Source organism: Citrus sinensis, chromosome 2 (genome assembly GCF_022201045.2).
Source record: "Citrus sinensis cultivar Valencia sweet orange chromosome 2, DVS_A1.0, whole genome shotgun sequence".
Taxonomy (NCBI): domain Eukaryota; kingdom Viridiplantae; phylum Streptophyta; class Magnoliopsida; order Sapindales; family Rutaceae; genus Citrus; species Citrus sinensis.
The window spans coordinates 18,458,987-18,476,272 of record NC_068557.1 but is presented as its reverse complement, the minus strand read 5'-3'; the positions used below and the strand labels follow the sequence as shown (position 1 = coordinate 18,476,272).

The 17,286-nt window shown below is 35.7% G+C and overlaps 1 protein-coding gene and 5 non-coding genes across 7 annotated transcripts; 5 read left to right on the top strand and 1 right to left on the bottom strand.

The window, feature by feature from the left end:
* The first annotated feature begins 1,251 nt into the window (after window positions 1–1,251).
* Window positions 1,252–2,967, top strand: LOC102617251 (peroxidase 30). 2 transcript variants are annotated; one of them, XM_052432164.1, is made up of 5 exons: window positions 1,252–1,621; window positions 1,721–1,912; window positions 2,013–2,175; window positions 2,291–2,668; window positions 2,833–2,967. In XM_052432164.1, the coding sequence occupies exons 1-5, from the start codon at window positions 1,412–1,414 to the stop codon at window positions 2,838–2,840; spliced, it is 951 nt and encodes a 316-aa protein (XP_052288124.1). In that variant the 5' UTR covers window positions 1,252–1,411; the 3' UTR covers window positions 2,841–2,967. The 2 variants fall into 2 exon arrangements, with proteins under 2 accessions (XP_052288124.1, XP_006469709.1); XM_006469646.4 differs by having other exon boundaries at window positions 1,253–1,621; window positions 2,291–2,967.
* Window positions 2,968–4,887: 1,920 nt separating this feature from the next.
* Window positions 4,888–4,987, top strand: LOC112497364 (small nucleolar RNA Z157/R69/R10). Its single transcript, XR_003064162.1, has one exon. It is a non-coding gene; the product is annotated as a small nucleolar RNA Z157/R69/R10 (small nucleolar RNA).
* Window positions 4,988–5,153: 166 nt separating this feature from the next.
* On the top strand, window positions 5,154–5,242 carry LOC112497367 (small nucleolar RNA R11/Z151). Its single transcript, XR_003064165.1, has one exon. It is a non-coding gene; the product is annotated as a small nucleolar RNA R11/Z151 (small nucleolar RNA).
* Window positions 5,243–5,314: 72 nt separating this feature from the next.
* On the top strand, window positions 5,315–5,426 carry LOC112497368 (small nucleolar RNA Z152/R70/R12). Its single transcript, XR_003064166.1, has one exon. It is a non-coding gene; the product is annotated as a small nucleolar RNA Z152/R70/R12 (small nucleolar RNA).
* Window positions 5,427–5,520: 94 nt separating this feature from the next.
* LOC112497376 (small nucleolar RNA snoR80) lies at window positions 5,521–5,651 on the top strand. The gene has a single exon (XR_003064174.1). It is a non-coding gene; the product is annotated as a small nucleolar RNA snoR80 (small nucleolar RNA).
* A 6,451-nt stretch (window positions 5,652–12,102) lies between these two features.
* On the bottom strand, window positions 12,103–12,206 carry LOC127900482 (small nucleolar RNA R71). The gene has a single exon (XR_008052665.1). It is a non-coding gene; the product is annotated as a small nucleolar RNA R71 (small nucleolar RNA).
* Window positions 12,207–17,286: the final 5,080 nt, after the last annotated feature.

Below are 17,286 nucleotides of genomic sequence, written 5' to 3'. Positions count from 1 at the left end.
CCAGAAAGGTCACCAAGTAATAACTTGATCTCTTTTATTCTTTAAGAAACATTCATGGTAACATTGATGTGAGATACTGGAAATCTGCAACCAATCATTTTGCTTATTAAAAATTAGCAATATTCTTTGCAGAAGCTTGAGCTGCCAATGGAAAATTTGTTCACCAATGAGCTGGCTACTAATTTCACTGAGAAACCAAACTTTGGCTTGTAGAGATGACATATTCAAGAGCAAGAACAAAGAAAATGGTCTCCTCATTTTTGTATTAACATAGTTATTGATAAATGACATAATGATTAGAGATTTTGGTTCCCTTGATGCCTGTTAAGATAATTCCTGCTCCCATCATGCACTCAAAATCGAGATATACGAGTGGGCTTATCAGGGCCAACTGATGAGAGAATGAAGTACTACTAACCTCAGCAATATTTCTTAGAAGCTTGTATTAGACTATCCTAATTATGCTTTTTCAAAGTTAGTAACTGTTCTCTAATTAAATATGCATTATGTCTGAGAAAAGATATTCTCAAGGCATAGCACTCATTTAGAAGATTTGGAAACTGCAGGATTGATGATCAAGTGACAGATCACTGCAATGAAGCTAAAATTGAGAGTTACACAAGTTTGTCTAATAATTTTATTTATTTTGTTGCTTGATGAAAAAAAAAAAAAAGGAATAACAGAGATCTATGCATTTTGTAGTGCATGTCCTTTTGTTATTTATTAACCCCATTTAATTCCTTCCCTTTTGTTTCATCTTATCTTGTTATAATACATTATTTATACTATGAATTCATTTTCTAAGATGAAAAGAAAGTCATGCTACAGCCTACAGCTCATTACACACTTTATTCCACATCAATCAAAGTTCTTAGTTTCTTTGTGATATATTGTTTAGTGTCGGCAGCCAAGTATTGCAGCAGCCAGCAGGTAACTAATTTATGTTAACAAATAATGCATAATGGTAAACGTAGACATCATAGAGCAGGTAAACAAATTGATATGATTCGACCCAATCCACCAAATCCATAAACAAATATGCCAAGCAGCTGCCACCTGCAGCTACTTCAAAATAATTCTTAACTGTGATGCAAATTTTCTAAAAGATTCCATTCTCTATGTAAACGGAATTAAAATAGCGTTCTTGATTAAACAAAAGTCACTTTCAAACCCGTTCATCGATGTTACTTCATTTTATTCCATGGGGGGACAAGCCTAGCTCAACCTATTTATAATTGCTAGCTTTAGATGTACTACTATATGAAAGTGTCCAAAACATAGCATGTGTGTGTTAGCTGTGTGAAGCATTTTTTTTTTTTTAATCATCTTGTGGCCACAAAGAAAAGAATAAATCTTCTCTGTGTTATCAGAGAACACCAACTGCGTCAAAGCAATTTCGTATAGGATAACAATGGGAAGGATAGACTACATTGGTGTCGTATTTTTAAGTCTTTTTGGTGTTGTAGGCCTGAGTGAAGCTCAATTGCAACTGGGATTTTATGCTAAGAGCTGCCCAAGAGCTGAAAAGATTGTGTTAGACTATGTTAACAAACACATCCACAATGCCCCCTCATTAGCCGCATCTTTCCTCAGAATGCATTTCCATGATTGCTTTGTCAGGGTTAGCACAATATTTCACCTTTTGGAAGCTTTGCATAAAACTCTTATCTCCGTTTTACATTTTGTTTCTTGCTGACGCGCGCTTCGCTTTGCATCTCAGGGCTGTGATGCATCCGTGCTGCTAAACTCAACAGGCAATCCTGAAAGAAATGCCGTTCCAAATCAAACATTGACAGGCGCAACCTTTGATTTCATCGAAAGAGTGAAGAGACTAGTCGAAGATGCATGCCCCGGCATAGTTTCTTGTGCAGATATTCTTACGTTAGTTACAAGAGACTCTATTGTAGCCACAGTAAGCGTTGCATTTTCATTTTCTTCTTGAGACAAGATAATTAATTAACAAGACTACAGAGCTTCTGTTTCTGTCTAATTTTACTTGCTGTTGACTTCAGGGAGGTCCTTCCTGGAAAGTTCCAACCGGACGAAGAGACGGGCGAGTCTCCATTCGTTCAGAAGCCCAAAACAATATCCCAGCTCCTACTAACAACTTCACCCTTCTTCAACGAAGTTTTGCTAATCAAGGACTTGATTTGAAGGACCTGGTTCTGCTCTCAGGTAAGCACAACAACTAAAGTGTTTGGTAATTTTTATTTTTTTTCAATCTTTTAAGTCGTGGCACCGCAATTCTAGATGGAACTAAGCTTGACATAAGGCTTTCATGTTGTTTCAGGTGCACACACAATCGGGGTCTCCCACTGCACTTCAGTTTCAAGCCGGCTGTACAATTTCACAGGAGTGGGTGACCAAGACCCTGCTCTTGACAGTGAATATGCAGCAAATCTCAAGGCAAGAAAGTGCAGAACTCCAAATGATAACACTACATTACTTGAAATGGACCCTGGTAGCCGCAAGACATTTGATCTTAGCTACTACAATCTTTTGCTTAAGAGAAGGGGTCTCTTTGTATCTGATGCTTCTTTGACTACAAACTCTTTCACTTTGTCTTTGGTTAAGCAACTTCTTCAGGGATCATTGGAAAATTTCTTTGCTGAATTTGCCAAGTCTGTGGAGAAAATGGGAAGGAATAAGGTTAAGACTGGATCAGAAGGTGAGATCAGGAAGCGTTGCGCTTTTGTCAATTAGCTAAGCTTGGAGGCATTTCGGTCTTTTTTCTACTTTTTCATTCCATTTTCTTTTTCTCCTTGATTTTATTTTCTTATTTGGGCCGACGAACAAAAATGAATGACCAAGTTTTGCTTTTACTGTGAGAAGGTCAATGATCTCCTAGCCGAACGGCGAGATTTGGGCTTCTTTGCATACTGTTCGAATAATGTAGCCCCACCGTATCTCTTTTACTTTTTCAAGAAGATTGTGCTCTTGTAATAAAAGCAATTGAAATTGGAGACATGTGATGCTGTCAGTATAAAATTTGTCTGTCAGTATAAAATTGTGAACAGTTTACAAGCTCCACATAACATAGCTCCCGGCATTAGCTTGATCATTGCTGTGATCATGATTCCACGTGCTATCAACAAAATATAATATAACTACGTCTGTATCTAATGCTACCTCCTAGACTTCAACAAGATAGCCAAGATAGAAGAAATGAGATTATGATGAGAGTGGAGTAACAAAGTTTTACTTATGTACCTAAAATTAAGTAGTACGAAACATTTTGAGCGACTTTAAAGCCAAAACTGGTTATGCATCTTGGTTTCCAAGCTTATAATATCATCTTGTGATTAAGAAATGAACCACTAAAAATGTTACGATAGCCATAAATACTACGTGGAATGAATTATGTGTAGTTAAAAATATTATTTCTTGAGAATTAAGTTGAGTGACATTATTAAAAAATTAATTTTTCTTTGTCAAACATTGTAACATCAAAAAAGAAAAAGAGTAATTTCATAATTTTTGAAAAAGAAGATTTGTTTAGGGTGGTTTGGTATTATTTTTCATCACTTATTTTCTATTTTTCGAGAACAAAAGTTGTTTAGTGGGCCTTAGTAACAATGATATTTTTTATTCCATGAAAACAAATCATATTCATTCTACAACGTTAACAAAGAAAGTTGGAAAACATAAAATTTTTCCTCTTCACTTTGTTCATGGGATCCACCACAACTTTTGTGACATAATTATATACAGGGAGCTGGCTACGGTACAGTTTATGTACCTTACAGACCAAGTTAGCCAGCTCCCAAGGGTGCCATTTGCGCGCTTTGTTTCCACATGCAGGGACACGTGGAGTGCCATGAGGGTGTTTGGGGGGGGGGGGGGGGGGGGGGGTATGTTACAGAATATTTCACAATCTTTCAATGTCTCTATAATTTCAGAGAAACAATTAAATGCATTTTCAAATTCACCAAATAGTAAGCATATTTATATTATAAAATAAATACAAAAACATCATTAAAAAAGGGTACCAAATGTACCATTATCATTTTTTTTTTCAACCTTTTGACACTCCTTTAAATTTCTCATAAAACCCCTTTTAATTGAAATTACCTAAATAATCAAAGATAAATTGATTTACTTTTTATTTTGAAAGGAAAATCAATCTACACTTAAATAAATTATCCTTTTAAAAAAAATTATACCCGTCCCACTCCATAATTTATAGTTATATTTTTAATTCTAATTAAAAAAATAGTTTTTAGACACATATCAAAATTTAGAGTTATATGGAGATAAAAATTATATAATAAAATGAAATAAAATCATTTAAGATTCTATGATTTGAATGAATTGTATAATTAAACAATTAAAAGAATCTTTTTAGGGAAATTTTTTATAGCAAAATGTTAAGTTTAATTTATATTTTATCAATTAAACTAAGGTTTTTTAAGAAATAAAATTCAAAAGGGGTGTTATAAGGATTTTAGCTAGGTGTTGAAAGCTCTACTATCGCGGAAAAGAAGCTTTGGGCTAAGCATCAAATATTGGGTTTGCAAATGATACCCAAGCTAATCTAAAAATCGATCCACATGCATTCATATTAAGGGCTTAAGGCCCAGCTAGCTAGCCCACAAAAACCAAACAGTTTCTCTTTCGAAACCCTAATTTGCATTGTATTTTAAAAAGTGAAAACCCTGACAGTGCCTATATATATAGATATATAGAGAGGAGTCATACCCATCGGATCATCTCTATTATTTGCTGCCTCTTTCTATTCCCAATTCGAATTTTCTGCGTTTCTCTTAAATTTTCCAGGATTCAGGTCAGGGTTTGCGTTCACTGTTTAAAAAAGTTGTTTTATGTTTATTTGTTTTCCCAAATTGATGCTGTTTTGCTGTTTTAAATTAAACTATGTATGTGTGTGAGAAGAGTGCTATGAGGATGCAATTTTTCGTGGACTAGAGTTTCTGATCTGGGTTTCACTCCTAGTAGTTGAAGACTAACCCTTGGCTGTCTGAGCACCTTTCTCAATTTTCTTAATACACCATAACTCTTGGCAACTAAAGGATATTTTGGTAAAAGCCCTTTTCTCTTTGTCTATATGGTTGGTCTCTTAGATGCAGAGAAGAAAAGGCTATTCCCAAACTATACCCAGCAGTTAACTTTTTTTTTTTAAAATTTACTTGTAAATAGGGCTTATGATGAAAAATTAAAATTATCTTAGCGGATTTCAGTGAGGCTTTTTTGGCCAATGATCTGATTGTTACACACACTGAAGCCTTTTGGTATTTTGTTTTAATTATTCCAAAATTTATTTTCATTTTTGTTTCTTGGTGTTAAATAAGGGATAATTAATGCTGTGATGAGATGAAGCACTTTGGTGCGTATATGGGTAGTGGACGAGGCCTTTCAAAGGCATTGCCGTGAACCCTATTTATTAACGACTTCTCCTTCCACTGAGCTCTCTAATCCCATGTGGTTTTGTGGTTTCTTTTATGTTAAACAGCTACCAATTGTCTTATAATTGATGATTTATTTTGTAATTAAAATGCGTCCATTACCAATTCTGGTGGAAATGTTAGTTCCTCTTGGTGTAATGGCTCGGACGCAATATTTAGCTTTTTTTTGTGGCTTATCCTGACTGGTGGTCATCTCTATGCCACTTGATCCTGGAAACACCACAAACATTTTTTCTTCGAGTGTTGTTTGTATTTAGAGTCCCAATCAGGTGAATGCGCGTTTCACTTGATCGGTGCCCGACGCACACCTGATCAGAGAGAGAGCTTGAAGTAATGAATTTGAATTGGCATGGTGAAAATGGGATGGATGATTTGGAATCGAACCATTTGTTCATAGATTAATAAATCCTAATGAATATCTTAAAATATTTTAACTCACGTCTTCAGTTTAAATAGGTACATACATATTCAGTGGATTATGAAATTTGACCTTTCTGAGGACTGGGGAACTAATATAAAAAAAAAAAAATTCAAAGTTAAGCACTTCTTATTTGCATGCTGGATAAATTCACATAGTTTTTCCAAGCAAGTCTAAACATTTTTTCATAGAGAACTAGTTTAATCCTTTAATATGAAAGAATGATTCATTATCAAAAAAACACTCAAAGTCCATCCATTTTAATGTTTCTCAACAAATGATAGAAAGTATTTATTTAGCTAATAAAACTCCCTAATGTTTGAAAAAAAAGATCCACCTATGTTACCACTGTGGTAAGGTACTACACTTTTTATCTCCATCCTAAACTGCCGTTGGATGTAAACTGAATGAATCTAACGGTCGAAAAAGAAAAATGGGTAAAGGCTTATTGTCGGTTGTTGAAAGATAATTTAATAATTAAACAAAGGAAAAAAATGTTAAATAAGCGTCCACCAGAGGCCTTCATCAAAAGATTTTTCACAACCCAGGAAGGAATTAAGATCATCAAAATCTTTTCCTCCCCCAGAAAATCCGATAATTGAATTCTTTTTCACCCCCAGAAATGACGATCAATTTCCCCTAGAAATTGCTATTGTGAAGTTTAAAGTCTTGGTGTCTCCCGATAAAGACAGAAACGATGCAAGTAAAATTCACGGCGGATACATGACAACGGGAACCAACTAGAAAAGATATTGGGTGGTTGTGGAAGTTTAGCAATTAGACACATCAATTTGCCTTAGAACAGAGTCAATTTCTCACGTGCACTTGATCTATTGTTGTGCCGCTGGAACTGAGGAAGCAGGTAATTAAAAAGAAAAAAATGTTTATTTTTGTTTGCAACAGTATGGCAATGGTAATTTGCTTAGGAGTGTCGATCACGTTTATTTGTTAGAATAAGTGAAGGCGAGATTAGTAACAAGTACTGCTTGTTTAATTTGATTGCAATAAGCACTACGTTGAAGGAGTGAGCGAGAGGGAAATAATTCCTTATAGAAGATTTTGTAGAATGATTGGGCTATTATCTTGTAATAAACTGTGAAGATACATATTTCTTTCTTTTTGTAATGGTTAAATGTAACCATATCGGTGATTCAATTAACCTTGCTTGGTTATTATTTTTATTTTGTTTTGTTTTTTGTGTTATCTGCTGGTGGCCAATTATGTATGGATGACATTGGGGTTATGAATTGTTAATTTAGTTTTGTGAATGGGCTGCACGTAGCTGAGGAGAAAAATGAGTTGCTTGGCTATAAAAGCAAGCATGTTCATGCGCTTTGGGAATGTACCCCCTTGAAATGCTTTGTATACTTGGTAAAATAGGCTATATATCTGTTGCAGAAAATGAATAAATTTTCATGTTGACCATGAGTTGATGTTCATAATTGTTTTATATTGTAGGACTGCTCAGCGGGGTTCTGTTAAGAGAAGGTCAGGCTGTACCAAGTAGTCACCTTATGGCTCAACATTTTTTTCATAATGTTCCCATCACATGAGTCTGTTTGGACAAGTTCTGCCTGTTCAACATGTAGTGTCTCCGAAGTCTATCTTACTGTTTGTGTGTGAGGTGTTGCCCTCTCCATTAGTAGCAAGGAGCCAAGGACAGGGCTGTTTGCAGGTGTTCTTAAATTAAGCATGCATTTGGAACATGTAAAAAAGAGTGCCTTTCTCATGGCATGCAGAGGAAAACACCCATGAGAAGAATTTAGCAGTAAACATATTATAAAGGGCATCTGATTTTGTTCTTGGATGAAGATATGGTTCTCAGTTGTTTTTATGATTATATTCATAATAGTCTGAATTCATTTTTGAGTTTCTCTTTTATGGATTGTTAAAATTTGGCAACAAGACATGTAGTAGTTGAAAGAAGAAATGGCAATAATTTCAATAATTTATTTAATCCTGTTGTTAGCTATATTGTGAAATGGTTAATGGTATTCAGGGACCTCTCGATTAATTTATAGATAGATTTGGATGGTTTCATAGCAATGTAAAAAGTTTGCTAAATTCTCGAAATACAATCTAGATTCCCAAGATTATTAAGAAATCTTCACCGAAATTAATGGGAAGCTACCTTAGAATTAGCGGAGAACTATCTAAAATCTATGTAGAAACTAATTAATTTATAGTGGTTCAAAATCCAAAATTTTGTTTTTTTTGTCCGAGAAGTTAGAGCAATTAGGCCAAGGTCAATTAAGAAACCGCTAGCTATTTCTTGTGATTTATCGATTAAGTGAATGTTCAGCGACTTTCAACCTTATGTTGGATTACCTGTCTAGGCTGACAAATAAAACGGGTGATTACAGTATCCCATTTTGTCTATAAAATGCTTAGAAAGTTTTATCTTTTGAGGCCTTAATTTCTTCCTGATTTGATGTGTATACATACTCTTGGAATTAACGAACATTCAGGGCCAGGATCCTTCACAATCTCAGGAGCAATTTTGTCGTCCTTGGCTCCATTTCTAGTAAAATCAAGAAAACATAATGGGGTAGTTAATTTGGTGGCAAATTAGATCACGTTTGTGTGTCCCAAATTCGAACTTATGTTCCTCAAATGTAATTATGATTCGCAAGTCATTTTCTATGGTCCAGGACGTATTTGTTTAAGTATTTTTTTTTTTTTGGTTTTTTTATAAGCCACGAGGAGTTTTGCATGGAAACCATTAATTCAGTACCAAAAACCCTGCCAGCTGCGACTTAAGAGATTATTTATTTACTTTCATTGTAGAAGTAACATTGTTGCGTGCATGCTTCAACATTATGTTGTTGGTTACTTAAGTCTGTTTTTATAGCAACCAATAGGTTTCAAGATTGGGGCTCCTGAGGAATATCTGAACCAGTAACAAAATATTTGAAAATGGCTTCTTCTTTACTTGACAAGCGAAATACTTAAATTCGAAATTATAATTTTGTTGGTTGATCAATAATCTATTCTGCCCCTTTTGGTTTTCAGTGATTGCTTTTAATATTTAAGTTATTTTTTTATTTCTTGCCTTGTAATTCACTATCTCTTTTATCTTCTACTAAAGTTACTAAATACAGATTTTTATCTCTGTGTTACTGTGCAGGCCTGTGATAGCAATATGGATAACCCAGATGAATTCAACATCAACCTTTTGAACCTTGGTTTTGTCTTTCATTATAATATTTTGTTATATGTATAACTTAATTTCGGATGGACCTTTGTTTATCTTTAGATTGGGGAAAGATTGTGATATTTTTCTCAATACTTGTATGGTTGTTCATTACCTAAGTGTTTTGGTATACACCGACACCACCACCTCACTTTCAATTATTGTAATGTGCATTAATTACCAAGCATTTACAATTTCTCTATGGCCTGCATGCTTTAACTTGATAATATTTGCTCTATCTGTCTGGAGTTTACTGCTATAACTATGGCTTAGGCAATCCACAGCTGACAAATAGGTGATTTGTGACCATTTTAATAGGTCGAGGTCCTTTACTTCCTGCTATTACCATAAAGTATCATTTGCACTCGGCATAATGTGATATTAATCTTTACAAATGTTAAAAATTGAGCATTTTATTGTGAATAAGAGTGCTGGAAAAAGCAACCTGAAACTTCTTGTTAATTGAAGTTTCTTACTTTCAAGTTTCTTACTTTCAATTTACCATCTTTCCATTTATCTTACAGGACACGGGCTTACTGAAATTGCATTCATCACTATCGTATAATTTATGTCATAAAAGGCACAAATAAGTAATATTCATTACTTTTGGCAAAAAAAAAGTAATATTCATTACTGTAATAGGCACAAAATTCATCAGCCACTAATACCAGAAAGCTCTTTCCCTTTGCTTGGCATTGCCGTGAACATTAAGCAAAAGATTAAAGTGTTTTGTTTTCTTTAATGCACGGCAATGGCTGTTTGCATCATCAAATGCCATGCAATATTTAAATCCAATCTACACAGGCAAAATCCTATTTTCATGCTCGGTTCCATCACTTATGATGGCTGTTGAGTGTTAGAAAATGCATATTTATAAAGGAGAAAACCGTCATTTTACATTTCAAGTCTTACTAACAACCCTTACTTTTATGTATTTAACCTTCTTGTGATTTAATTACATGTGTTTTATTTTAATTAAGTATTTTATGTATTTTAGGGGCATTATGGTCATTTCACAATAAAGGAGAAATCAGACGGTAAAACGGACATCACTTTTGAACTCAGGACGGTCAAAAACCTTAGGAGGAGCATAAAAGGAAAAATGGCACTATTCACATGTACGGTACTATTCACGTGTACGGTACTGTATACGTTACTGTTCACAACACTGTTCACATAGACGGATCGATGACGTGGCATTGACCGATGATGTGGCATTGACTGATGAGGTGTCACGATCCTGTTGGGCTAAAATTCTTATGTACTGTTGATGGTGACGTGGCAGCATATCAGTGGATGAAAAATCTCGCGTACGGTATATGCATCACACAGGATTATTTTCAACCAAACCGCGTTACTGTTCATCCGAGTCAAACCATGTTACTATTCATCCGCGTGGTCAAACCGTGGACTGTTGACTGATGACGTGGCACAATCCTGAGCGTCCAAACTGTTTTTAATCCGATGGCCATGATTTACTCCATGTATCTATAAAAAGGGGGCCTCTCCCCCCTAATTTGATATCTCTGAATCCATTTTTGGGATCCATTTTCTGTAATTCCTTCTCCATCTTGTATTTTCTTCGTATTTTAATAAATTCTCATTTTGCCCCTAGTTCAACTATGAGTGACTAATTTTCTTTCAAGCTTGGGTTGAAGGTGAAGTCTCAACATGTGTCATGGGCTTAATTTGGTAAATTTATTTTCTCTTCCCCTCTAATTTTTGTGGATGTTTTGACTTCTCGTCGACAAATAATAATAGTCTTGTCTAGATACCGCCTTGGTTACACCGGCTCTCTAGTATAAGGTTATTATTATTTGGCACGATAAGCCCTTAGCACCATATTGATTAGAGCGTGGTTCATGAGGTGTGGATTCCCCCCTCATGATTTAATTGGCATTAATACGGATTATTTAGCCCATGATGCATGTTGATACGGATCCAGATACCCAAGTACGTCATTTCAATAGAATTCTCTTCAATTTATTCTCACCATTTCAATACCAATTTTAGAATTTATTCTCGCCATTTTAATTTAAGTTTTAGCATATTCCAATCATTTCCACCACAAATCCAATCACCCATTCACAAAAATTAATTCTATACAATTAAAATCCACCTCCTCGTGGGATCGACACTCATCACCATTAATCTATACTACAATAGATTCGTGCGCTTGCGAGTACATTAAAATTTGCACAACAAGTTTTTGGCGCCGTTGCCGGGGAGGTAAGTAATTTTAATTCATAGAATTAATTTTTTTTTTGAATAATTTCTTTTATTTGTTTTCTTGTATTTTTTTTATTAAATTAAAAAAAAAGAAAAAAAAAGTGAATCTACATTTAAAGGTTAGTATTTCTTTCCTTTTTCTCTTCTTTAAAATTCTGTAATTTAATTTTCAATTTATTTTTCTTTGTAATTTTTTTTGTTTATTTTATTAATTTAATTTTTAGTTAATTTATTTCACGTATTTGTTTTTGTGTATTTTTATAGAAAGGTTTTAATAGCGCAATAAGGTTAGTATCGTAATTTCTCCCTCTTCTTTATTTTTATTTGTTTTGTTCTCATCCTTATTTTTATTTTATTTGTTTTGCATGCATGGTCGTAAGTCATTATTACCTAATCTTGAACCTATAGACCTTGAATTAGAAAAAACACTTCGCTTACACAAACACGTTAAAAATAAAATGGATTTACAAGCACCACAAGAGAGGCCATTTAAGGACTATTTTAGTCCCTTAGCTAATTTGAGCACGTCATGCATAAGATACCCAAATGTAGCTGCTAAGAGTTTTGAATTAAAACCTAGTGTGTTAAATTGTCTCCCTACATTTTATGGCCTAGAAAATGAGGATCCATATAATCATTTGAATGATTTTCATGCCATTTGTCAAACATTCAAATATGAGAATTTTTCAGATGATGATGTTAAACTTAGACTATTCCCATTTTTTTTAAAAGATAGAGCTCGTTCATGGTTAAATACTTTACCTGCTAATAGCATTTCATCATGGGAACAAATGGTAACGAAATTTTTGAATAAATATTTCTCAGTGCATAAAACCAATGCTATTCGCAGGGAAATCTCAGAGTTTACTCAGAGAGAGGACGAGCAATTTTTCGAAACATGGGAGCGATTCAATGGGCTACTCTTGAAGTGTCCACATCATGGGTACGAGAAATGGCACCAATGCCAATACTTTTTAGAGGGATTACTACCAAATGTGCAAGAATGGCTAATGACAACAAGTGGAGGAGAGCTAATGTCAAAAAGTGCATCAGAAATTTGGGAATTCTTCCAGCGACAAGCGGATAATTCCCAACAACGGAGTCGATCACTCAGGAATACTAGAAGAATTAAAGGAGTAAATGAGGTTCAAATTGGCGAGTCAACTTCGGGAATCAAAGAAGTCAAGGAGATGGTTGAAGGTCTTGCTCGACAAATAGCATCGTTATCGACTGCTAAATCAACAGAGCCACATGACCATGACTCATACTCAGATCAAGCCAATGCCATAGGTGTAATGAGAAAGCCATCAAATTACAACCCATACTCCAACACATATAATCCTGGATGGAGAGACCACCCCAATTTTTCATGGTCTCAAGGATTCCAACAGAATGGACCAGCAGCTCCAGCTCCACCAATGCAACAAATTCCTCAAGTTCCTCAAGCCTCTCAGCCACCATTTAGACCATACAATCAGAACCAGAACCACTCTCAACCTAGACCATGGGAGGATGCATTCCAGAATTTCAGGAATGTTACTCACTCCACGATTGAGCAACAGAACCGCACCATTGATGGACTACGAAATAAGTTGAGAGCAGGCTTCAACTCACAAGCTCAATCGGTTTCAAGCCTCGAGAAGATGGTGGGACAACTTGCTTCTTCAGTTCAGACCTTGGCAATGACCGTTGAGAAAGGCAAATTTCCAAGTCAACCAGTGCCTAATCCTAAAGGAGTACATGAAGCAAGTACCAGTTCACCACAGCAGCATGGAGAGGTCAAAGCTGTCATGACCTTGCGAAAAGGAAAAGAAGTCGACAACAAAGTGGAGATGCCGGTGACAAAAGAAAATCAAATTGTACCTGTGAATGTTGAGGAATCATCACCGGAGGAGAAAGAAGAAACCAACCCACGAGAATACGTTCCCAAAGCTCAATTTCCTCAGAGGTTAGCTAAAGGAAAAAAGGGAAAATCCACAGGTGAGATTCTTGAAATCTTCAAACAGGTAAGTGTTAACATCCCTTTGCTTGATGCTATTAAACAAGTTCCATCTTATGCCAAGTTTCTTAAAGACCTTTGTACTAAAAAGAGAAATATGCATGTTCAAAAGAAGGCATTTTTAACAGAAAACGTTAGTTCTATACTCCAACATAAAATTCCTTTAAAATGCAAAGATCCAGGCTCCCCCACTATCTCATGTAGTATAGGGAACCACACAATTGAGAATGCTTTGTTGGATTTAAGAGCTAGTGTAAATTTGTTGCCTTATTCAGTATTTGTGAAACTTGGACTTGGAGAATTACACCCAACTCCAGTGGTGTTACAGCTTGCAAATCGGTCCACGAAAATACCTCGTGGTATTGTGGAGGACGTGCTTATCCAGGTAGACAAGTTTTATTTTCCTGTTGATTTTATTGTAATTGACACTCAACCAATACAGGATTCAAGGAAGCACATCCCCATTATTCTAGGCCGACCTTTCTTGGCAACTGCGGATGCTCACATTCAATGCAGGACTGGAAATATGCAGTTGTCCTTCGGCAACATGACTATGGAGCTGAACATCTTCAACATTGCCAAACAACCTCACAGTGCAGATGATGGAATTGTTGATGTGGATTTAATTGAAGCATTAGTTGATGATACTTTTGTTTCAAACCTTAGTGATGATCCTTTACAAACATGTTTAACTCACTTTGGTTTTGATTTTGATATTGACAGATCGGTTGATGAGGTCAACGCCCTGCTTGACTCAGCACCATCTATGGATACTAATAAATGGAAGTCAAGAGTTGAACAACTAGCACCATCAGAGAAGAAACTCATCCCATCATCAGAATCACCACCGAAACTCGAGCTCAAACCATTGCCCAACACATTGGAATATGCATTTTTGGGAGAAGAAAGTACTTTGCCGGTAATCATCTCATCATCCCTAAATGACGAACAAAAAGGTAAGTTGTTGGATGTTTTAAAAGAGCACAAAGGAGCATTAGGATGGACCATAGCAGACATTAAAGGTATAAACCCAGTAGACTGCATGCATTACATTCACCTTAATGAAAATGCTAAATCTACTAGGGAAATGCAACGTCGGTTAAATCCTAATATGAAAGAAGTTGTTAGAACAGAAGTCCTTAAGCTATTAGATACTGGTATCATTTACCCCATTTCTGATAGTTCATGGGTTAGTCATGTGCAAGTTGTCCCCAAAAAGTCAGGAGTCACAGTAGTTACCAATGCTGATAATGAATTGATACCCACTAGAGTAACTACAGGATGACGTGTATGCATTGATTATAGAAAGTTGAATTCTGTCACACGTAAAGACCATTTTCCTTTACCATTTATCGATCAAATACTTGATAGATTAGCAGGACATGAATTTTATTGCTTTCTAGATGGCTACTCAGGATATAATCAGATTCCCATAGCACCAAAAGATCAAGAGAAAACTACTTTCACTTGCCCTTTTGGCACATTTGCATATAGAAGAATGCCATTTGGATTATGTAATGCACCTGCTACATTTCAACGATGCATGCTAAGCATTTTTTCTGATATGGTTGAACGATTTCTTGAAGTCTTTATGGATGATTTTTCTGTCTTTGGTGACTCGTTTGATCAATGTTTACATCATCTAACACTAGTTCTGCAGAGATGTGTCGAGAAAAACTTGGTCTTAAATTGGGAGAAATGCCATTTTATGGTAAAACAAGGTATTGTTCTCGGTCACATCATTTCGAGCAAAGGTATTGAGGTTGACAAAGCCAAGGTGGATCTCATTTCTAATCTTCCTCCACCCAAAACAGTCAGAGAAGTAAGATCTTTCCTTGGGCATGCTGGTTTCTATAGACGTTTCATTAAAGATTTTAGCAAAGTTTTCTAGACCCTTATGTAATTTACTTGCTAAGGATGTACCTTTTATCTTTAATGATTCATGTCTTATGGCGTTTGAAAAATTAAAGCATTTGTTGACATCATCACCCATCATTCAGTCCCCGAACTGGAGTTTACCATTTGAACTCATGTGTGATGCATCTGACTATGCAGTAGGAGCAGTATTAGGACAAAGAGTTGATCGAATTCCGCATGTTATTTACTATGCTAGTATGACATTGAATGATGCACAGTTGAACTATTCAACTACTGAAAAAGAAATGCTAGCAGTAGTGTTTGCATTGGAGAAATTTCGATCTTATCTCATTGGTTGTAAAATAATTATATTCACAGATCATGCTGCTCTTAAATATCTTCTCACAAAGAAAGATGCAAAAGCCAGACTAATTCGTTGGGTGTTACTTTTGCAGGAATTTGACTTGGAGTTCAAAGATAAGAAAAGGACAGAAAATGTTGTGGCAGACCACCTCTCTCGACTCCATTTTGACACAATTACAGAATCATTACCATTGAATGAGTCATTTCCAGATGAACAATTAATGAATGTGGAAGTATTACCTTGGTATGCTGATATAGTTAATTATCTTGTTACAGGTAAACTTCCAGAGCATTGGACCAAGCAAGACAAGGCTAAATTCTTTGCAGAGATAAAGAATTTCTTTTGGGATGACCCGTATTTGTTCAAGTATTGTGCAGACCAAATTGTTAGACAATGTGTCCTAGAAAATGAAATTCAGAATATTCTTTCATTCTGCCATGAACAAGCTTGTGGAGGCCATTTCAGTGCTAAGAAAACAGCGACTAAAGTTTTACAATGTGGTTTCTATTGGCCAACTATATTTCGAGACGCTTACACGTTCTGTTCTTCATGTGATAGGTGTCAACGAATGGGGAGCATTACACGAAGGAACATGATGCCATTAAATCCAATTTTAGTGGTAGAAATTTTTGACGTATGGGGTATCGACTTCATGGGACCCTTTCCCCCTTCTTTTGGCCACCAATACATATTGGTTGGTGTTGACTACGTATCGAAATGGGTAGAAGCAATTCCATGTAGAACCAATGATCACAAGGTGGTGATAGCATTTTTGAAAAGCAACATTGTTTCACGCTTTGGATTCCCTCGAGCAATAATCAGTGATGGTGGTGCCCACTTTTGTAACAAAGCATTCAAAGCTCTTTTGACAAAGTATTCAATCACACACAAAGTGGCGACCCCGTATCATCCGCAAACCAGTGGCCAAGTTGAGATCTCCAATCGAGAAATAAAGCACATATTAGAAAAGACGGTGAGGCCGGACAGAAAAGATTGGTCATTAAGACTTGATGATGCCTTATGGGCATATAGAACGGCTTTCAAGACCCCGATTGGGATGTCACCCTACAGGCTAGTGTATGGAAAAGCTTGCCACCTACCTGTGGAACTCGAGCATCGTGCATATTGGGCCATCAAGAAATTCAATTTTGACATGCAGCAAGCCAGCTCAGAAAGAAGATTACAGCTGGCAGAACTTGAAGAAATTCGCAATGACGCGTACGAAAATGCCAAGATTTACAAGCAACGAATGAAAGTCTTCCATGATAAGCAAATTATGAGAAAATCGTTCACTCCAGGTCAGAAAGTGCTTTTATTCAATTCTCGCTTGCACCTATTCCCAGGTAAGTTACGCTCTCGTTGGTCGGGCCCATTTATTGTTCATACTATTTTTCCACATGGGGCAATTGAAATTAAAGACCCAAAGAATGGTGTCACGTTTAAAGTTAATGGTCAAAGATTAAAGCCATATCTAGAGTACTAACCACATGAAGAAGACACCGAAATAAATTTGAGTGACCCACCAAATTTGAATTGATTTTTTTTCTTTTCGTTGATTTGATTTTTCTTTCTTTCTTTTTATTATTATTCTTTTGCTAATTGAAATTGTTTTTGCATAAGTGTGTTTATTTTACCATTAAGTTTTCTCTTATCATTTTTAATCATGAGTCTCATACTTAGACCGTTCCTCCTGAACATTCTTAAACCACTTCAACGTGTCAAAACTCATCTCAAAAGGCAGATTCAATTTTGTAAAACACAACGCATTTGGGCTCTACAACCACCAGAGTTAGTAGCCTATGTTGA

Excerpts from the sequence above, each read along its gene's own strand:
- LOC102617251 (XM_006469646.4), top strand. The coding sequence starts at position 1,412 with ATGGGAAGGATAGACTACATTGGTGTCGTATTTTTAAGTCTTTTTGGT. Across the intron at positions 1,622-1,720 it reads TCCATGATTGCTTTGTCAGG|GGCTGTGATGCATCCGTGCT; the intron begins GTTAGCACAATA and ends TTTGCATCTCAG. Across the intron at positions 1,913-2,012 it reads GAGACTCTATTGTAGCCACA|GGAGGTCCTTCCTGGAAAGT; the intron begins GTAAGCGTTGCA and ends TGTTGACTTCAG.